General features: G+C 48.3%; 1 protein-coding gene across 1 annotated transcript in view; it reads left to right on the forward strand.

The window, feature by feature from the left end:
* Positions 1-9,861: 9,861 nt before the first annotated feature.
* The window catches only part of slc9a2 (solute carrier family 9 member 2), a 148,324-nt gene continuing 134,780 nt past the window's right edge, over positions 9,862-23,405 (forward strand). The window contains exon 1 of the mRNA XM_072476635.1: positions 9,862-10,619. Coding sequence (XP_072332736.1) covers positions 10,313-10,619 — 307 coding nt within the window. The 5' untranslated portion in view covers positions 9,862-10,312. The remainder of the gene's footprint in view (positions 10,620-23,405) is intronic.

Consider the following 23,405-nt stretch of genomic DNA (forward strand, 5'->3'; position numbering starts at 1 on the left):
CATCTGGGGGCTCATTAAGCTTCCCAGGGCGATACTGGATAGTTGTAGGTGGAGAGTTCGATCCTCCACCTCAGTATCTTATCGTTCTTGATCTTGCCCCGCTGTGTGTCACTGAACATGAAGGCAACTGACTGTTGGTCAGTGAGGAGAGTGAATCACCTGCTGGCCAGGTAATGCCTCCAATATCGCACAGCTTCCACAATGGCTTGGGCATCCTTTTCGACAGAGGAGTGCCGAATTTCGGAAGCCTGGAGGATACGGGAGAAGAAAGCCACGGGCCTTCCTGCCTGGTTGAGGGTAGCGGCCAGGGCAAAGCCAGACGCATTGCACTCTACCTGGAACGGGATGGATTCGTCTGCAGCATGCATCGTGGCCTTGGCAATATCCGCCTTGATGCAGTCGTAGGCCAGGCGAGCCTCAGCCGTCAGGGGAAAAACGGTGGATTTGATGAGTGGGCGGGCCTTGTCCACATAATTGGGGACCCACTGGGCATAGTACGAAAAGAACCCCAGGCATCTCTTCAGGGCCTTGGGACAGTGGGGGGAGGGGGGGGGGGGGGGTTTGCAGGAGTGAGCGCATGCAGTCAGGCACTAGGACTCTATTTTCCACGCCGGAGCCAAGGATGGCTAGTCGGGTTGTTCGGAAAACGCATTTCTCCTTATTATATGTCAGATTAACAAGCTGGGCAGCGTGGAGGAATTTCTTGTGGTTAGTGTCGTGGTCCAGCTGATCATGGCTGCAGATGGTGACATTATCCAGATACGGGAACTTGGCCCGCAGCCCGTACTGGTCAACCATTCGGTCCATCGCTCGCTGGAAGACCGAGACCCCATTGGTGACGCCGAAGGGAACCCGGAGAAAGTGGGAGAGGCGGCCAGCTGCCTCGAAGGCAGTGTCCTGGCGGTCCTCCAGGCGGATAGGGAGCTGGTGGTACGCAGACGTCAGGTCCACGGTGGAGAAGACCCGGTACTGCGCAATCTGATTGACCATGTCACATATGCCTGGGAGGGGGTACGCATTGAGCTGCGTGTACCGGTTGATGGTCTGACTGTAGTCGATGACCATCCGATGCTTCTCCCCAGTCTTGACGACCATCACTTGAGCTCTCCAGGGGCTGTACTGGCCTCTATGATCCCTTCCTGCAGGAGCCGCTGAATCTCCAACATGATGAAGATCATGTCCCAAGCACTGTGTTGTTTGCTCTTAGTGGGGACGGGCTTACAGTCTGGGGTGAGGTTGGCGAAGAGCGAGGGAGGGGCGACCTTAAGGGTTGAGAGGCGACAGAGGCTACAGACTGTGAGTGGGGGCAGGGGTCCATCGAACTTCAGGGTGATACTCTGGAGGTTACACTGGAAGTCGGGACCCAGAAGAACTTCCGCGCAGAGCTGTGGGAGGACGTAGAGCCTAAAATTTTTGATATCTACGCCCCTTACCGTGAGAGTCACGACACAGTACCCACGGATTTGCACGGTATGCGACCCAGAGGCCAGGCAGATTCTCTGAGCTGCGGGTAAAACGGGAAGGGAGTAGCACCATACCGTATCTGGGTGTATGAAGCTATCTGTGCTCACGGAGACAAAAAGGCAGGCCGTCTCGTGGCCGTTGATCCAGACTGCCATCATAGATTTTGCGAGGTGACGAGGCCGAGACTGGTCTAGCGTGATGGAGGCGACCTCGGGACGGCGGGCTGGCTTCGGACGGCGGGCGGGCTTCGGACAGCGGGCGGGCCGGTCGAGAGTAGCAGAGGCCAGCTGACGGCAGGGCGAGCCGGCGTTCCGGGAGGCAGTGGAGGACTTCGAAAATAGCGTCGGGGTTGCAGCGGTGGACTTCAAAAATGGCGCCGGAGATGCGGCGGTGGGCTTCAAAAATGGCGTCGAAGATGACGTCCACGAGGGTGCCGCATGGTCGGAGGCATAGGCACCCATGTTACGGAAGGCCACCTCCAGCGATTCAGCAAGCTGCACCGTTTCCCGGAGGTCGAGTGTCTCCCTCTCTAGCAGGTGCTGGTGAACACAGTGTGAGTCAATGCCAGCAACATAGGCGTCCCGGATCAGAAGTTTGGTGTGCTTAATAGCCGACACCGCCTCGCAGTTGCAGGCCCCGCCGAGCACCCGCAAAACACACAGAAATTCTGCCAGCGACTCTCCAGGGCGCTGACGCCGCGTGGCAAGGAGGTGCCTGGCGAACAGTCCGTTAACCCGTTTCACATACCGTCCTTTCAAGAGATGAATGGCTTCATCAAACGAGGCCGCATCCCGGAAGATGAGAAAAATTCGCGGGCTCACCCGGGAGATGAATGAAATGAATGAAAATCGTTTATTGTCACAAGTAGGCATCAATGAAGTGACTGTGAAAAGCCCCTAGTCGCCACATTCCGGCGCCTGTTCAGGGAGGCTGTTACGGGAATTGAACCGTGCTGCTGGCCTGCCTTGGTCTGCTTTCAAAGACAGCGATTTAGCCCAGTGCTAAACAGCCCCTATGATGAGGACTCGCAGCTTGTGCTCCTCGGTGACGGCGACGGCGGCAGAGTTGATTGAAGATTCTAGACAGCGTAGCCAGTGTGCGAAGATGACATCGGCGTTGGCTGATTGGGGGTCTATCTGTAGGCGGTCCGGTTTGAGGCCCAGATCAATGTTAAACAGCTCTTTAATTTAGTGTAAGTCAATTAAATTGATATGCCATCAATTAAGACGGAGAACGCAGAGTGAATTAACTATGGCTTCAATTGACTTACAACAGAGCTGGCACCGTGCCCCAGAATGAGGCAGTGTGAGAGGTCGGCAGCTTATATACCCAGGCCCTAGGGGGAGGAGCCACAGGCAGAGTCAAAACCATACAACATGTAATATAGTGGCAATACTGTACAACACGTAATACTGTGGCAGCACAATACAACACAGTGGTTTCACCACACACATGCAGCCATGGTGCAAGTCTCATGTGAGTTAACTGTCTCCTATCACAAAATGCCCCTGTGATGCACTAATGCCATCTCACTTCACTTGCAGGTGAATCAGTCGACCAGCCCGCACCATCCTCGAGCCCTCTGGAGCCCACAGACCACAACAGTTCTGAGGGAGACTTCTCAGAGTCGAGCATTGAGGAGATGTCACAGCTGTCACTTGCACCCTCCATCAGCACGGACACACATCACGGTGGGATTAACAAGTAGGTGGGCATACGGGTCACTGACTGGTGAGCACCTCACAGCTGAGATACACAATAAGTGGAGGAAGGAACGTCCCAGGGATCCGTCACGTGGAGGGGTGTCATAGTCCAGGACTCTGCTGAGTCCCAGGCCGATGATGTGCCTCTGGGTCCAGTTGTCCCAGAGCTGCTGGAGCTACGAAGGCAGAGTTGCAAGCATCAGGAAGGGATGACAGTAAGCCACGTTGGACTACAAGGCCAACTGAAGGAATTCCGTCACCTTCTGTCTGGAGAGATGGTGCCGCCACTCCTACACAATGAAGCCTGTACTACAAGGGTGGTGTCCACAGTGAAGACCTTGGTGCAGGATGCACACTCCATGACAGGGAATGTCCACTCTTCAGTTCATGACTTCCATGGCTGAGGGCATGAGCCCCATGGTACAGGGTTTCAACTGCATGGTGCAGGCACTGGTGAGGATCCACTTCTGGATCTCACTCCAGCTGCCCCTCTATCCCATGGAGATACCCAGGGCCCCCGGGCACTTGAAGGGAAGAGGGTCAGCAGGAGCGCAACCTGTGGCCCACCACTTAGTAGTCCCTGGGGGTATCCAGCTCATCTGACACCCGCCCTCCCTGTGAGCGACACCCCCGCAGTCCCGCACAGCGAGGAGGGCAGCACTGCAATAGCCATGCAGCGCGAAAGTGGGCAGAATCCCAGAATCCGTACAGTGCAGAAGGAGGCCATTCAGGCCATTGTGTCTGCACCGACCCTCCCAAAGAACATCCTGCCTGCCCTCACCCCCAGAACTCCACATAACCTTTTGCATTAAGTGGCAATTTATCATGGCCAACCCACCTCACTTGCACATCTTTGGGCTGTGGGAGGAAACCGGAGCACCCAGAGGAAACCCACCCAGCCACCCATGGAATGCCCGCCAAGGTCATCTCAGGCAGCAGGATGTGGTAGTCAGCAGGCTGCCTCAACCTCCACTGTGGATCCTAAGGATACACCCATACATAGCGGGAGGGTAAGGAAGAGTAAGAAATGATAGGCACCTCGTGGGCAAGGATCAACCGAGACACGCATCGAGATAAGTCACCATTGTAATAGGTGACTTGCATTAGAAATCAGTTTGTTCACCCGTACAGATGCTCAATGATGTCACGTCATGGCACGATGTTCCGCAAACCCTCGTGCAAACTCGGCAACTCAACCCTGTGCAGTGAGAGAATGGCAGCGCTGTGTCTCTCCCACCTCCCACACTGATGTCGGCGTTCTCCCAGCCCCACCCCAAATCCCCCACAATTCCCCATCCATGGATGTTTCACCTACCCCCCCCCCCCCCCCCCCCCCCCCCTACATGAATGCCCCTAGATTACCCCGTTCATTGGCAGGTTGTGTTCAGCTCTCTGTCAGACAGGAGTCAGACACTTCGCAGAGGATAATAGGAACATTGCATCCGGCCAATTTCTTAAACGCCCTGGAATGAATGCAGCCACCATCATTTTTTAAAATGTAAATTTACAGCACCCAATTCATTTTTGCCAATTAAGGGCCAATTTAGCGTGGCCAATCCACCTACCCTGCACATCTTTGGGTTGTGGGGGCGAGACCCACGCAAACATGGGGAGAATGTGCAAACTCCACACGGACAGTGACCCAGAGTTGGGATCGAACCTGGGACCTCGGCGCCATGAGGCAGCAGCGTTAACCACTGCACCACCGTGCTGCCCCTGTAGCTACCATCATGATGACCTCCCCCAGGCACCACAGGGGTGAACGAATGTCAGAATCCATGGTGGAAGAGCCTTGGTCATGCCCAAACTGAAAGCCTATGAGGGCGTCCCCAGTCTTCTGCCCCATGCGAGCTCTGGCCATTATGTGAGGTCCTTCCTTTGCCTCCTCTGCAGGTTGCCCCTTCACATCCTCCTCATCGGAGGAGATGTGATGCTCCTCCATCTCCTTCTGGTCCCACTGCTCTCCCCGCTGCAGTGCCAGTTTCTGCAGGGCGCTTCAGACCACAATGATGCGGGACACCCCAGGGGGCTGTATGGAGGTCTCCCCTGACTGGCTCAGGAACTGCATCTTGAGTAGACCAATCATTTGCTCGACCAACACACATGTTGATGCATAAGCCTCATTGGAGCGAGTCTCAGCAGCAGTTTATGGCCTCTGCACTAACATCATCATCCACCGTAGGGCAGCACTGTAGCATTGTGGGTAGCACAATTGCTTCACAGCTCCAGGGTCCCAGGTTCGATTCCCAGCTTGGGTCACTGTCTGTGCGGAGTCTGCACATCCTCCCCGTGTGTGCGTGGGTTTCCTCCGGGTGCTCCGGTTTCCTCCCACAGCCCAAAGATGTGCAGGTTAGGTGGATTGGCCATGATAAATTACCCTTAGTGCCCAAAATTGCCCTTAGTGTTGGGTGGGGTTACAGGGTTATGGGGATAGGCTGGAGGTGTTAACCTTGGGTAGGGTGCTCTTTCCAAGAGCCAGTGCAGACTCGATGGGCCGAATGGCCTCCTTCTGCACTGTAAATTCTATGATGAAACCTCCTGAGTGGGTACCCTTTGTCACTGAGGAGCCAGCCCTTCAGTCCCTCCAGTCGCTAGAATCCCTCAAAATCAGTTGGGGTCGAGGGCAGCATGGTGGCGCAGTGGTTAGCACTGCTGCCTCACGGCGCCGAAGTCCCAGGTTCGCTCCCGGCTCTGGGTCACTGTCCGTGTGGAGTTTGCACATTCTCCCTGTGCTTGCGTGGGTTTCGCCTCCACAACCCAAAAATGTGCAGGCTAGGTGGATTGGCCACGCTACATTGCCTGTCAATTGGAAAAAATGAATTGGGTGCTCTAAATTATTATTTTTTTAAATCAGCTGGTGTCTGCGAGCTGCTCAAGATGTAACTATCATGGATCCTCCCTGGCAAACGGGAACACACCTGCATGACACACATCACGGGGTTACAGACAATCTGGACATAGAGGGATTGGTTCTTTTTTTAAAGAAATTCTTCAAAAAGTGCCACATGCCACCATGGTGTGGACAGAGCCATGTTGGTGCGGTCGATGACACCCTGCACCTGGAGCATGCCTGCTATGTGGGTAAAACCCATGGCCCTGGCACCCTGACTCACCTGGTCCTGGTCCCAAATTGATGTACACGTGGGTCCTCGCAAATGGCGCGTTTGTGACCTCCCAGATGCACTTGTCTGCGGCTGACTGGGAGATGCCACATCGGCCATCCGTAAGCCCTGAAGCGAGCCGCTGGCATGGAAGCTCAGAGCGGCAGTAACATCCAGGGCCATTGGCAATCCGGGCCCCCTCCCACAACTCCTTTACCGATACATTGATGACTATTTTGATGACTATCATGCTCTTGTCCGGACCCGGAAAATTCACCAACTTCGCTTCCAGTTTCCACCCCTCCATCACTTTCACCTGGTCCATCTCAGACACTTCCCTTCCCTTCCTGGATCTTTCTGTCTCCATTTCTGGCAATAGACTATCCACTAATATCCACTCCAAGCCCACTGATTCCCACAGCTATCTGGACTACAGCTCTTCGCACCCTACACCCTGTAAGGACTCCATCCCTTTCTCTCAACCCCTTTGCCTCCATCGCATTTGTTCCGATGATGCCACTTTCCAAAATGGTGCTTTGAAAATGTGTTCCTTCTTCCTCAACCATGATTTCCCACCCACAATTGTGGGCAGGACCCTCAATAGTGTGCAGTCCCTCTCCCACGCCACTGCCCTCACCCCCTCCACTCCCTCCCAGAACAAGGATAGAGTCCCCCTCGTTCTCACATTTCATCCCACCAGCCTCCATATGCAAAGCATAATCCTCTGCCATTTTCGCCAACTCCAGCATGATGCCACCACCAATCACATCTTCCCTTCACTCCCTCTGTCAGCATTCCGCAGAGACCGTTCCCTCTGAGATAATCTAGTCCACTCCTCCACCATACCCAGTACCTCTCCCATCAACCATGGCACCTTCCCATGCAATCACAGAAGGTGTAACACCTGCCATTTTACCTCTTCCATGCTTAACATCCCAGGCCCAAAACACTCATTCCAGGTTAAGCAGTGTTTCACTTGCACCTCTTCCAATTTGGTCTACTGCATTCGCTGCTCCCAATGTGGTCTCCTCTATATCGGAGAGACCAAACACAGACTGGGTGATCACTTTGCTGAGCACCTTTGGTCTGTGCGCATTCAGGACCCTGACCTTCCCGTTGCATGCCATTTGAACAAAAGACCCTGCTCCCATGCCCACATGTCTGTTCTTGGCCTGTTGCAATGTTCCAGTGAAGCTCAACGCAAACTGGAGGAACAAAATCTCATCTTCCAGTTAGGCACACTGCAGCCTTCCGGTTTCAACATCGAATTCAACAACTTCAGATGATCAGCTCTACCCCACCTCGACCCATTTGTTTTCATTTCATTTTAACTGTCTTTTACCATTTCTTTCTTTGTATTGAATTTCCCCCTCTCCCAATCTTATCCACCTTTCCTTAACCTTTCTCCTCTTTGCTTGCCCCTTCCCCTCCCCCACATCTACCATTCAGCATTGTTGTCGAAGGTGAAGACGTTGTGATCCAGAATGAAGCGGATGAGTTGCAGAATTGCGTCTGGAGATTGGCAGTTGTCGGTGTTGAGTACTGAGGCTGTTGCAGCAATGCCGTCGTTATGGGGGATGCTGGTCTCGAGTGCCGAGACGTCCATTCTGCAACTCATCCGCTTCATTCTGGATCACAACGTCTTATAGCCAAGTTCCGCACACGAGTGCGGCCTCAACCGGGACCTGGGATTCATGTCGCATTACATTCATCCCCCACCATCTGGCCTGCAAAATCCTACCAACTGTCCTGGCTTGACACAATTCACACCTCTTTAACCTGGGGTTACCCCATCTCTGGATCTGTAAAGATTTAATCACCTGCTAATGCTCGCATTCCAAGCATTGTCTGGCATATTTGAATCTGTCTATATATATGTTTCTGGAACATACCTCTTCATTCACCTGAGGAAGGAGCAGCGCTCCGAAAGCTAGTGACATCGAAACAAACCTGTTGGACTTTAACCTGGTGTTGTCGGACCTCTTACTATGTAAATTCTGATGTGGAGATGCCGGCGTTGGACTGGGGTGAGCACAGTACGAAGTTTTTCAGGACCCGCGACAACGCAGAATCGCCGAGCAGAAACTTATAGCCAAGTTCCGCACACATGAGTGCGGCCTCAACCGGGACCCGGGATTCATGTCGCATTTCATTCATCCCCCACCATCTGGCCTGCGAAATCTTACCAACTGTCCTGGCTTGAGACAATTCACACCTCTTTAACCTGGGTTTATCTCTGGATCTGTAAAGATTTAATCACCTGCTAACGCTCGCATTCCTAGCATTGTTTGGCATCTTTGAATTTGTCTATATATGTGTTTCTGGAACAGACCTCTTCATTCACCTGAGGAAGGAGCAGCGCTCCGAAAGCTAGTGACATCGAAACAAACCTGTTGGACTTTAACCTGGTGTTGTAAGACTTTGTACTATGTAAATTCTACGTAATCCCATTTTTCAGCATTTGATCCATCGCCTTGTATGCTGTGGCATTTCAAGTGTCTATCTAAATACTTCCAAATGTTGTGAGAGTTCCTGCCTCTCCCACTCTGTGAGGCCCAGATTCCACCACACTCTGGGTGAAATTTTTTTTCCTCAAACCCCCTCTAAATCTCCTGCCCATTACCTTAAATCTATGCCCCCTGGTTATTGACCTCTCTACCAAGGACAAACATTCTTTCCTCTCTACCCTATCTACATCCTTCATAATTTTGTACACCTCAATCATGCCCCCCCCTCAAACCTCTCTGCCCTGAGGAGAACAATCTGGCCTAACCAGCGTCTCTTCATGGCTGAAACACTCCAGCCCAGGCAACATCCTGGTGAATCTCCTCTACACCCTTTCTGGTGTATTCACATTATTCCTATCGTGTGACTGCCAGATCTGCGCACGGTACTCTAGCTGTGGCCTGGCAAGCCTTTTATAAAGCTCCATCATAACTCCCCTACTTTTATATTCTATGCCTTGGTAATAAAGGCAAGTATCCCATACACCTTTTTAACTATGTTTTCTACCTGTCCTGTTGCCTTCAGGGACCTATGGGCATGCACCACAAGATCTGCCTGGTCCTCTGTCCTTCTAGTGTCGTTGTCTATGTTTAGAGATTGACAAACACCTCAATACCAACGAAGAAAAGAGATATGGGATAGTGTGGAAAAAGCATTGAAGTGGATAATCAGCCAGGAATGGCAGTACAGGTTCGACGGGTTGAATGGCCTATTTCTGTTCCATGTTCCTGGTCCAAAATTATTCTTGTTTGAAACTGAAATAACTTTTAATGATGTTGGGCGGTTCCTGGCCTCATAATTATTCATTCATGTTACACAATATCACAACTTTCATGATTATCGCATCTTAACTCCTGATCAAGGCAACTTGAATTTTTTTCGTCTAGCACCTCTTTCCCACACTAAGGTCTTTGTAAAACAATCCCATTCCGAATGTTGCTTTCGGAAGAGTTGCAGGAATGAGAGATGATGTAAAGTATCAGCTTGATTCAAAAGCGTGGGTCGCCTCAATGAAGTGTTTGTGTGTTTATCAAGATCCCTGCATTGTACCTTGAGCATCTACTTTCCCCAAGTGGGAGGAGTTCCTGCCGCCACAGGTAGCTTTCTCGGGGAAGGTAGAAACTCAGTCAGAGGTGGAAACCTTTTCAGGACAATTATGTAAGATCGAACCAAGTCGCCATTCAATACAAGGGTTGCAATTGTTATGCAGCCCCCAACCAGGTGGAGATTGCCCTGCTTTTCTCCGATAATTGTGTACTTGACAGAAAGTTCTGATACACTGGCGTGGGCGGCGTTGAGGTATCAATGGAGCTGTAAATGTGAGCGATAAGCACGTTCATTGGGCGGTGCAAGTTGTTATACCTGTTCAGCCTGTTTAGCTGAACCTTGCTGCCTCTGCCAGGCTGACTTAGGCCTGGAAGATTTGATCGGACCATGTACTGAGTGTAAAGCTTTGGAATTTAATGTGCAGGAATCTGTGCGCCACTTTGGAGCAGAGCAAAGAAGTGATTTGTTGTTTATTTTTTACTAACCGTGACCATGGCCAGTGGGAGAGCCAATAGATCATTCCCGGTCACTGCTGACTGCCTTTTGCTGCTCCCGATTTATTTCATTGTGCTTGTTTCTCTCTCAAACAACGGCGAGGCCACTTTCGCAAACGATTCAACTCTGTATAACCAAGAGACAGTGGATAGTAACCAGCACAAAGATTCTTCCAAACATCACCTTTCCAGAAACATTGCAAGCCAGGATGAGCGACTGAGTGTCTTCTCCGTGGATTATTATCATGTGCAGGTTCCCTTTGAGATCACCCTCTGGATATTACTGGCCTCTTTAGCGAAAATCGGTAAGTTCGTAAGAATCCAGAACCTGGCGCCATGGGTGGACGGTAAATATGTACTCTGTGATTTCACTGAATAGATGTTTCCTGTTCTACTACTGACTCTGTTTTAATGTTCTGCAAGAACCCGAATGTACACAATTTGAAACGCCGTTCAGTAGAAAATCTCTGCACTCATTTCCCATTAGCCTGGGGCCGATTCTTGTTTCGCCTGTCTGTTTAAATATCATTTTCCATCACCAAACAGGTAAACAGGTACTCTGGGCTGACCAGTTTGCAAAGGAAAAAGTTTCATGTTCATGGAGTGAAGGTTGATTTTTAAAAAAATTATATTCACAACCTTGCCATAGGAAAAATTGTTTATTTGTTTCAGAAAACAATTCAGCACAATATGTGCATTTTCAAAAGGAGACTTTATCATTTACAAAAGTGTTTCAATTATTTTGAATAGAGACCACTGGATCTTTTGACTTTTTTTCAGAATGTGGATCTTGGGAGGGAAAGCGTTCAGTCCCCCCTCTTCCCCCAATCCAAATACTATGGATGTTGGGAATTTAAAAGATTAACAGTGTTAGTATCATTCAGCAGGATAGACGGCAGATATTGTGTTCTCTGGAAAGGATAACGTTATAGATTTTGGGTGTTAATCTTTCCCAATTTCAACTGGAAGATATTGCAGATGAACAATATTTTGAAAGGAAGTGGGGGGGGGCGGGGGGAGTGGAAAACAAATGTTTGCTGAATGGTCAGCATAGGTGGTGTAATGAAGGAGATTAAATAAATAACTGCTATGACACACAAAGAGTGTGTGATTTAGTTTAAAGAGTGGTTTATTGATAGAAAAGGAATCTTGGAAAAACTGATCACCTGGAGCCAGCTCCAACCGTTCAGATGTCTAATAGGACAAAAACATATGTCAGCAGCAAGGGTAACATGTGAGATGTGAGCATTGCTGGCTAGGTCAGCATTTGTTGGTCATCCCTATTTGTCTTTGAGAACGTTTTGGTGAGTGCCCTGAACCTGTCGCAGTCCATCTGGTGTAGGTGTACCCACAGTGCTGTTAGGCAGGGAGTTCTACGATTTTGAACCAGTGACAGTGAAGGAAGTGCAATATAGTTCCAAGTCAGGATGGTGTGTGGCTTGGAGGTATTGGTGGTGTTCCCATTTGTCTGCTGCCCCGGTCCTTCTTGGTGGTAGGGATTATGGGTTGGAAGGTGCTGCCTTGCAGTGCGTCTTCAATACTGTGCACTGATGGTGGAGGGAGTGAATGTTTAAGGTAGTGTATGAGGTGACGATCAAACAGGCTGTTTTGTCCTGGATGGTGTCAAGCTTCTTTTGCTTTTCCAGACAAGTGGAGAGTATTCCATTGCACTACCTTGTATATCTTGGGAAAGCTTTGGAAAAATTGACTTCCTTCCTTCACAGATACTGTCAGACTTGCTGTGTATTTCCAAGATTTTCCATAGTTTTCATTTGTGGCTAGTTTAGTTTCTGGTAAATGATCACACCCCCAGAATGTTGACAGTGAATGATTCAGCGATGATAATACCACTGAATGACTAGAAGTGGTTAAGTCATTTGGACTCGACGGTACTGTGTTTCTCTCTCCACAGATTCTGCCAGACCTGCTAAGTTTATCCAGCATTTTCTGTTTTTAGAAGTCCAGCATCCATAGTATTTTACTTTTTAGTGGTTAAATTCTCTTGTTGGAGGTGATCATTGCCTGGCACTTGTCTGGCATGGTTGTTATTTGCCACTTATCAGCACAAGTCTGAATGTTGGCCATGTCTTGCAGCATGGAAAGAGGTACATTCGCCCAACGTGTCTGCGCTGCTAATTAAACACCTATCTATTCTAATCCCATTATCCAGCACTTGATCCGTGAAGCCTTGCATGCAATGGCATTTCAAGTGCTCATCTAAAAACTTCTTAAATGTCAAGGTTCCCGTCTTTACCACACATTTAGGCAGTGAATTCCAGATTCCTACCTCTCCCTGCGTGAAAAAGATTTTCCTCAAATCCCCTCTAAATCTCCTGCCTTAAATCTATGCCCCCTGGTTATTGACCCCTCACCTAAGGGGAAAAGATTCTTCCTATCTACTCTATCTATGGCCTTCATAATTTTGTACACCTCAATCAGGTCTCCCCTCAGCCTTCTCTGCCCTGAGGAGAAAAACCCCAGCCTAACCAGCCTCTCTTCATAGCTGAAACACTCCAGCCCAGGCAACGCCCTTGTGAATCTTCTCTACATAAGAACTAGGAGCCGGATTAGGCAGTTCAGCCCCTCGGGTCTGCTCCACCATTCAATATGACTATGGCTGATCTCATCTCCACCTTTCTGCCATTCCCCATAACTCTTCTCACTACTTCAGCACTGTAAATTCTATGATCATCTATTATAATTAAAAACCTAGCTACGCAAATAGTATTCGGACATCTACTGCACTCTTGTGTAGAGAACTCCACAGATTCATGACCCTTTGAATGGAGTAATTTCTCCTCATTTCTGTTTTAAAACTGTCACCCTTTAGCCTAAAACTATGGCCTCTCATTCTAGAATGTCTAACAAGGGGAAGCATCTGCTCTATGTCTGTACCCTTTCTAGTTCAATCACATCCTTCCTGTAGTGTGGCGACCAGAACTCCATACAGTACTCTAGGGTGGCCTAATGGGGGTTTTATACAGCTCCATCCATAACCTCCCTGCTCTTAACTTCTATGCCTCAGTAATTAAAAACAAGAACCTCATATGTCTTCTGAACCACCTTATTTACTTGTCCTGCCGTCTTCAGAGATCTTTCGTCATGTACCCCGAGGTCCCCCGGTCCTCTGTACTTCCGAGAGTCCTGCTGTTCATTGTGTATTCCCTTTCCTTGTTAGTCCTCCCAAAATGCATCACCTCACTGCACTTGGTTCAAACCATCCTGTAATCTAGCGCTTTCCTCCTCACTATTTACCACACCACAAATTTTTGTGTCATCTTTGAACTTGCTGATCATACCCACCACATTCCTATCTAGATCATTAATGTATACTACACACAGCAAGGGGCTCAGCACCAATCTCTGTGGTACACCACTGGACACAGGCTTCCAGTCTCAAAATGAACCTTCAATCAACACCCTCTGCCACCTGTCAAAACCCAATTTCAGATTCAATTTGCCAAATTGCCGAGGATCCCATGGGCTCTTACCTTCTTGATCAGTCTCCCATGTGGGACCTCGCCAAAAGCCTTACTTGAAGTCCATGTGGACTGCATCAACTGCAGTGCCCCCATCTATGCACTTAGTTACCTCCTCACAAACTTCAATCAAATTTGTTAGATGTGCGATGGAATTCTCCTTTCTTGAGACAAAGTGTTGACGCCAAGGCAGGACTGACAGACTTCCACGACAGCAAAACTGGAACAGTACCTGGACCGATTCAGCAACCATTGAGGGGCTAGCACCGGCGCCACGGGGGGTGCAATCGATTCCTTTTAAAAAATAAATTTAGAGTACCCAATTTATTTTGCAATTAAGGGGCAATTTAGCATGGCCAATTCACCTACCCTGCACATCTTTGGGTTGTGGAGTTGAGACCCATGCAGACACGAGGAGAATATGCAAACTCCACACAGACAGTGACCCGGGTCCTCAGCGCCGTGATGTTGATTCCCAAATTTCTTTCTCCATCAGTCTGGCCTCAATAAAAGTCGAGATGGATTTGCAAGTAAAAAGAAGTTATTTTATTCAGCTTGCAAGCTACCTAGTCCACAGTGATACAGACAACATGTTGCTGTCTGCAGTCCCGGGAACTAAGTGAAGGTCCCAGACAAAGAGATCAGTACTCATACATTCAAATGGCATCAAGTTTCACATACTCAACACCCATAGGTCATCCTATGTCCCCCCTGACTTGTTTGATCTATTCTGATTGGCTCACTTCCAATCCCTTTCTCCGGCCCCTATCAATGCAGCATCACTCTCATAGACACACCTCTTCCTGCTTTTTCCATGCGGTCTCAAATCCCTTTGTCTCTACCTGCCAGAATCAAAGTGGCTTATTTCTACATTACATTAACTAATATCTCTAAAGTAACTATTTTATATCACATTCATCATTCCCTCCTTTTATCATTCCATGATAACCGAACTATCCAATCCATAGCTACGGTTCCTCATCTAAAAAGATCCGTCGCTGCATTTCCAATTCCTGTCTTAGCCCCCCTTCATCTGCCTCACCCTCATGGATTTTAACAGTTAAATTTTTTTTTGCGGTGATTGGGGCGGTGATCTGATCCAGTGCACCCCGCATTCTACCCATCACACATTTAAGGATGGCCAGGCCCACAAAGATGCAGCCGATAGCTACCACTAGATACATGGCCATATTTATCAACCAGTCCTTCCATCCTCCAAATCCCCAGTTACCCCAAGAGCCAGGATCCTGCATCCCGTCCAAGTGATCCCGTATGCGATCCATAAATTTAGTGATGTTAGCGGTCAAGTCCTGAACTCCCATGATACACTTGCCCTGTACTATGGCGCACACCCCACCCTCACGGGCCAGATGATAGTCAAGAGCATACCGGTTCTGCATTGCAAACAACCGTAGCTGAGACAACTCCTTGGTTATTGCCCCGAGGGCTCCCAAGATTTCATTTCCCAAGATGGTAAGGCCGCAAATAAAATAATTCCGATCACTGACAGCCAAGGAACCCCCCACACCTCCCAGTGTCAATACGCTCAGAATGCCCCACCCGGCTGAGTGGCCCCGGTTGGGTGCAAGAACCTGAGGTTTTTTCCAGTTCTCGCAAAATTCAGCAGAGACTGCCCGGCGTGCTAACTGATTATGCAGGTTCCACGCCGAAGGGCAGGGGACTGTGGTAGGGACTAGAGTCCCTATAGCAATTCGGCGGGGAAATAGGAGTGACAAAACGTTGGTCGCTGTACCATTAAATAAAAAGTAGTATCCTTGTTCCGTGTGCAGGCTAGCATCACAATCAGCATATCGGTTGCGTAAGGACCCCCCAGTAGCCCAGTTTATCCAACTTTGAAATGCCCATTCGGGCCGCCCAGCAATGCGGAAAGCCCTAGTCCCAACAGTGATATGAGAGACATTCGCCCAGCCACAGAGGAGCTGGAGGCCGGCGTTCAATGGAACGCAAGTGGTGTTGTAACAAACGCATTGGCCAGACGCCTGGGTGATATGGCACCTCCTGTCCGTACAGGTGGGAAACAGACATGTTATATTTGTGTCCACCTCTACCAGCAAACAGCCATATCCTTCACTGCTGAAGCAATTCTCGTACGACCGGGAATCCCTATTGGGAGTGAAGTGGCTAGGTATGTACGCCCTCCACCGTCGCAGCCTATCGTACTGTGAATGGGAATTATCCCGAGGAAGGGGAAGGCAAATAGCCGGTGGTGCTGAACCCGGATCGTAAGGAAGAGTGACCTGATTGGGCAGTGGTTCGGAATGCTGACAATGAACCACCGTTTGGGGAGTGCCCCAAAGCGGTGAAACAGAAAATAACCTAGACACCGCTGCGGGGTTTGGGTAGCAGACAACCCGTCCCTGGCCATACAAGCGGTGGTAAATCTGGTAGAAGAGATTCATACTACCCGGGTTTTCCTCAGTTTGGCCTTTAATTAACTTACGTGTATCTCCCGGTAACCTATGTTCTAGCTGTACTTCCCTTCTCATACGCCCCTTCCTCTCTCTAGTCCCTTTCTCTTTCTCATAGCCTCTTCCTACACTCTTCTGACAGCCTGATTTTACCTTTATTGTACCACTCTTAACACATCCAAAATCGAATTTACATGTATTCCGAAAACAAGGCAATGTCCATATAATGTTCCCTTCCCATCGCCGGGACCGGTACAACTGCTTCATGACTCCTGCATTCTCCTTAACTTTGATGACCTTCCATGAGTCGATACCATGTCCTCGTATATGGGGGCAGCGAAGAACATCACCTTTGCAGAGGTGATGTAACCTTGTAGATTGGTTGGGGCTACACAGATACATAATATTCCCCTTTTCCATGTCCATCGCCAATAACACGCCAAGCGAAGTGAGGCCAAATATCAGACAGACGATGCGTAGCCACTCCATCATGCTCCCCACCTGTAAAATAACACTGGAGAAGGGAGGCAGGTTAGTATCCGACCTTTTACAGTAGTGGAGATGGACTCAATTTACAGTGATGTAGGTGGACCCAAGCACTTCGCCCCTCCACTTTAACTGCTGTGGGGGTGGTAAGGAGAACTTGGAAGGGCCTGTCCCATCACGGCTCTGGCCCCTTCCTAGTCCAATTTTTGACCATGACATAACTACCGGGCTGGACTGAAAGTGAGCTAGGTACTGGGGGAGATGGCTGGTGAGCCGCGCGGACCTGGCCATGGAGTTCCTTGAGCACTTGCGTGAGGGCTAGAACATAGGTGGTCATTTCTTCAGTCATCTGATGAAACTGAACCAGTCTGGGAACCTGCAGGCTCCAGGGAGTTCTAAGAGGCCTGCCATAAAGAATCTCAGCGGGAGAGAGCCGGGCCGGTCCCGCAGGTGTAACCCGCAGCTGGAAGAGGGCAACGGGGAGCAACTTAAGCCATGTCAGTCCCGTGTCTGCTCTTAATTTAGCCAATTTAGTTTTTAGGGTCTGATTGTGTCTCTCAACCAACCCGGCTGCCTGCGGTCTGTAAGCACAGTGTAACTGCTGGCGTATGCCCAACTGGGAGCAAAACTCCTTGTTAATTTGTCCAATAAAATGAGGCCCATTATCAGAACTTAACTGAGCTGGTATACCGTACCGGGGAATGATTTCCCTCATCAAGACTTTAACCACAGTAGCAGCTTTATTATCGATAGTCGGATACGCCTCAACCCATCTGCTGAACACATCCACAATGACCAAAACATATTTATAACATTGACACCTTTCCAACTCAATGTAATCCATTTGGAGCGTCTCAAAGGGACCACTGGGCAACGGGGTTTGCCCCTTCCCACAAGGGATACCTTTTCCGGTGTTATATTGCTGACAAATCAAACACCGATTACTGATACTTTGGGCCAACCCCTGCATTTTAGGGTGCCACCAAGTGTCCAGCAACAAATCACTAGTCCCTCGAGCCCCACAATGAGTTGCAAAGTGTACACATTCAATGACCCATAAAGCCAGCACATCAGACATACAAGTCTGATGTGCAGGCGTGGTCCATAAAGAGGAAACAGAATCATATGTACAACCTAACCGTTTCCACATTTGTTTATCACTCTCAGGAGCGTCCTCCTGTAACCTCATGACGTCTTGGATGGTTGGCATTGACTTGTCAGAAGCAGACATATTTATAGTAGATCGTTTAGTCTGACTTAACATCTTAGGCACCATCACTTGCTGAATTTGCGCGGCTGTTCGCGCTGCACAATCTGCTCGTTCATTACCAATGTCAACTGGGGTTGTACCATTCGTGTGGGCAGCGCATTTAATAACGGAAATCTGCGCGAGCATAAGGAGGGCCTGCAGTAGGTCATTAACTAAACCCCGGTGGGATATTTGACCACACATAATCATGTCAGGTTGTTCTGACGAAATGTCACTCAAATCGCCCCTTATTGTGGTAGTTTCCTGAATCAAGGCTAAACAGTCGTGGCCAGGTGCGTCTTCATGGACAGGGGACCACTAAGAAAACAGGCTGGATTGATAGTGGTAAAGTATTTAAATGTCAGACGTGGATTGTTCAAAAGGTATATCTCATACCTATTCTGACGAGCTGCGGTAAGATGCTGAGTCTGCAGTTGCCTCAGTAGTGCGATGACCGAGTGGGAGCTATACACCGTAATATTCTGTTGGAGGGTGAGAGCATGTAATGGCTATGCGATGGCATTGATTGAACGTAAATCCTGTACTAATCAGTACTGGTCTGGTTTGGCTGGTTTAGGCACAGCAAGTATGGGGGTGTTACATTCTGATTGGCAAGGGACCAAAATACCCTGTTTCAACAGTTCTTGAATTAATTTATCTATTGATGGAGCAGCTTGAGATTTCAGGGGATATTGTCGAATGGAAGGTATGGCCTTAATGATCCTTAATCATCACCTTAATAGGTGTAACATTTGTCTTTCCCACTTGTGATGGGTATTCCGCCCAGACCTGTGGATTGACATATTCCAACACATCATGTCCCCTGTGATGCTGCAGTCGAGTGTTAATCGTTTCAGGGACCTCAAAATATTTTATGGTAGTGCCGTCCGGCATGACTTGAAGTGCGTAGTCTGTTGGATCCGAATGATCCACTGCCCTCCTGACCATTCGCCCCATATCCCTGGCATGGTACTGGTCATGGACCTGACGTGTAATATGAGGGCTTACCGAAGCTGACTGTGGCCATAAATGTGGTGATATTGTAACAAAATCGGCTGTACCTTCTTTTCCCGTGACTGTGGCTGTAACCTTGACTGGCCATTCGGTCTCAAGTAATGGCCGGTATTTGTCCTCCAACTCCCTGTTTCATCCAGTTCTGTCATCGGCCAGGGTAACGTGATGCAGTGACTGTTCAACGTCTAACGTCCACCACGGGGGGGTGATAGAAATATAGCACTGTTGTCTCATCCTCCATGATGTAACCGTTACCCCCTCATCTCCGCATTCTAGCTGTAGCTGGAAGATACACAGTAAATCTCGGGCCAACAAGTTACAGTCCAATCCAGTAGTCACTACAAACTGATGATCTGCAGACTTATTCTCGTAAGTGACTGTCACAGGTTCAGAAATAGGATACTCACACACCTGTCCTTAGAACCCTGACAATTGCTGCGTGTGGTCGGATAATGGTAATTTAAGTGCTGATTGCACAGAAGACATGGCTGCCCCGTCCTCTTCTTCCAGTAGACCAATGGCCCCTCAGAGGGGGCTGCGGTTGTAGAGCTATTGATTCGTTCGGTGGGCCATAAAAAGGGGGTGAGGGTCCCTTTGGGTGGGTTTGGTATCCTCCTCTTCGCTGATCCACCCACCCAAAGTCACTATATTGGGGCTCCTGCTGGTAAACTACCATTTCTGCTGCTTGTTGGGGTCGCAGATCATCCTTTTTCATTACATACTCAGTCTTAACCTTTGCAACTGAGTCTCCTTCTTGGCCTACACCCTCCTTCCAGTAAAATCTGACTGCCCTTGCCATCTGGGAGGGGTCGTTCTCTGTCCAATTCATGTTATTACATTTCACAGCAGTAACCACAGAAGGTGGTAGGCAATGCATTAACATAGCACAGTATTGAGGGGAATTCTGACCATTTTGATACAGCAAATCGCCTGATTGCCCCAGGTAGATTTCATTAAAACGCTCCAGAAATTCCTCTGGCTCTTCAGTCTTCTTAGGTTTTAGGTCTAAGATAACAGAAAGATTTATGGGCCTTTGAAATGTGCTATTCAACGCATTCAAGATCTGTGTCCTTCTATCGTCGTCTAACGCTTAGGCCTGCTGGAGTGCGGCATGACTAGCATAATTCTGGTGGTTAAGATAATTGCGGTACTCTGCTGGGGTTAAAATCTGCTGGACTAGGGCCCAGAGGTCCCTTGAATCAGCTTGATAAATTGAGATGGTAGTTCTCAAGGAATCCATGAAGGCAGCAGGAGATTTTTTCTATCTGGGATTGTAGACATAATAGCCATCATCTCACTGGGTGTCCATGGGAAGTAAACGTCTATCGTGGGGTTCGCTCCCGCAGTCACTGGGTCGGGGTTTCGCATCTTCCTAATCGGTAACTGTCTCCGAATGTCACCAGGGGGCACTCTAGCTATTTCCCCTGGTTGTTCCAAGACTTCAGCGTCTCTCCCTGTCACTAGGGGGAGTTCTTTCTCTTCAAAATAAGTTGTTTCAGCTTCCTTTGTTCCCGAATCTTATGGTTTCTACTTAGTTTGGAGAGACTTAGGTGATATGCTTACTTTTCCAAATTATTGAATTTTTCTTTTTCTGTCAATTCAAGGCCAGCCATTGAACTACGTAGCTCATCTCTTGTTTGACCCGCGCCTTTCCTCTACTTGCGCTTTTTTTAAAAAAACTTAAAAATGTTTGAAAATTCAAATTGAATTACTGCAACTTGCAAGCTTAGCTCTGATCTCAACTCAGAACTAAATTTACAATTTGCTTAACACAAACTTGTATAACATTTACAACTTAATTATTTCTTTATCTTAACAATTTTTCTTTTAACAAGTTTTTTTTCTTTTACATACACATAAGTATTAGCAAAATCAACTATCATCTCCAGATTGACACTTTTTAAAATGGTGTCCATGATCTTCTTTAAGTTTCTATTAATCTCCAGATAAAATGAGATAAACCTTATTTCAAGTAAGTAAAACTTAAGATTCTGGCAATTTCAATCAATTGCTTTCGAAAATAATAACTTTTATCAAAGAGGTGGAGAAACCCACTGGTTTCCTTTAATTAATTCAAAACGTAACTTTGCTGGAGTTCACTGACTCAAAGGAAAGGTATCCGATTACACTAGCGACTGGCGCTGTTATCTCAAGGCCTGAGTGAGAAGCACTGTCTGGCATGACTTTGCCTGCTGCTGTTAACCCTTTGAGAGACTTCTGCTTCAACCAATATACAGCATTCCCCACAATCTCAACTAGTCCTCGGAACTGCGTTTTTCGCCAATGCAGTCCAAGGAGACAATTTTAGCTTAATCAACTATATATTTAAAACACTCACACATAGAGTTGAACCATCTTCAGATTTAAAAGCAGTTATACTGGACTGAACCTTCAGTACTGAAGTCCCATCAGCCCCTGAACCCATATAATAGACTGAACCTTCATTACTGAAGTCCCATCAGCCCCTGAACCCATATAATAGACTGAACCTTCATTACTGAAGTCCCATCAGCCTCTGAACCCTTATACTTGGAATTGAATCATCATTTGAGATGTCACATCAACCCAAAACCCTAACCCAAGCCGAAACAACAATATGAAATCCCATCAATTAAATTGCTAATCCCCAGACTGACCTGTCATTTCGTCGAGGTGGTCTTTCTGTGCCAACCGCGAGTGACCAGACTAATCAGACGATAAGAAGAGGGGAACAATCAATGCGCGGTCGTTTTCCAGTTCTACATTGAGGGCCCTTTGTTCCCCATCCTCCTGTTCATAATCAGTCTAATTCTGATTTCGCAGTTGGATCAGGATCGTCCTGAGAAATCCCGGTTTTCGGCACCAAATGTTGATTCCCAAATTTCTTTCTCCGTCAGTCTGGCCTCAATAAAAGTCGAGATGGATTTGCAAGTAAAAATAAGTTATTTTATTCAGCTTGCAAGCTACCTAGTCCACAGTGATACAGACAACATGTTGCTGTCTGCAGTCCCGGGAACTAAGTGAAGGTCCCAGACAAAGAGATCAGTACTCATACATTCAAATGGCATCATGTTTCACATGCTCGACACCCATAGGTCATCCTATGTCCCTCCTGACTTGTTTGATCTATTCTGATTGGCTCACTTACAATCCCTTTCTCCGGCCCCTATCAATGCAGCATCACTCTCATAGACACACCTCTTCCTGCTTTTTCCATGCGGTCTCAAATCCCTTTGTCTCTACCTGCCAGAATCAAAGTGGCTTATTTCTACATTACATTAACTAATATCTCTAAAGTAACTATTTTATATCACATTCATCAATGAGACAGCATTGCTAATCACTACATCACCATGCTGCCCTGCAATCCATTCCAATGCTGGATTTGCAGGTCCATGATTGACACTCAGGAGGCTGACAAGCTTCAGCCGCATATACACATTACAATCCCAACACCCACCATCCCAGCCAACAAGATGGCACTGGTTGTGCTGGACCACGCCCATCGAGCTGAGGGCACCTAGGGGCGTGGCCTGAGGGAACACCCATACGACCTGTAGCTCCAAGTTCACATTGGGCAGTCAGCGGCGTGCGCAGCTGCATGGCTGCCTTGCAGGCTGCGACAATGGTGTTCCATGGCCGTCCTCCCAACCCCCAATTGGCCGATTCGTCGCCCAATTGTGTTTCCTGATTCCGGCGTCGGCCGACGGAGAATGCTGCCCATGACCTCCCCTGACAAAAGCCATGTTGACTATCCTTGATTAATCCTTGCTTCTCCAAGTGGGGATTAATTCTGTCACTCAGAATCTTTTCCAATAATTTCCCTACCATGATGTTAGACTCACTGCCATGTAATTTCCTGTTTTTCCCCTACTTCCTTTCTTGAATAATGGTATCACATTAGCTGTCCTCCAATGCTCTGGCATCTCTCCTGTGGCCGGATAGGATTTGAAAATTGGCAAGCCTCTGCAATCTCATCCCTTGCCTCCCACGGCAGCCTGGGATATATCTCCTCTGGGCTTGGGGATTTATCCACTTTTTAGCCTGCTAAAACCACTAACACCTCCGCTTTCTCAATGCTAATCTGTTCTATGACATCACAGTATCTCTCCTTGCCCATATTTGTCCTGATGTCATGAGAATTCATGGAGTCTGGAATCAACGTTGAGGGTTTCTGGGCATCTCCCTCCGGACTACATACCATAATGCCACCACCTCTGGTGCCTCTGTCCTGTTGGTAGGACAGGACATAAACAAGAGTGGCGATGAACGTCTATGATACATTGGACACAATGTATGATTTGATGGGAATGAAAATGTCAGGCTGTTGCTTGACTACTTTGTGAAACAGCTCTCCCAATTTTGTCTCAAGACCTCAATAAGAAGGAATTTGCCTAGTTGACAGGCACGGCATGTCTTTTTTGTTTCCTGTGTCTTGGTCTGTCTGACATTATT

The sequence above is a fragment of the Scyliorhinus torazame genome, chromosome 15, assembly GCF_047496885.1.
Source record: "Scyliorhinus torazame isolate Kashiwa2021f chromosome 15, sScyTor2.1, whole genome shotgun sequence".
NCBI lineage: Eukaryota > Metazoa > Chordata > Chondrichthyes > Carcharhiniformes > Scyliorhinidae > Scyliorhinus > Scyliorhinus torazame.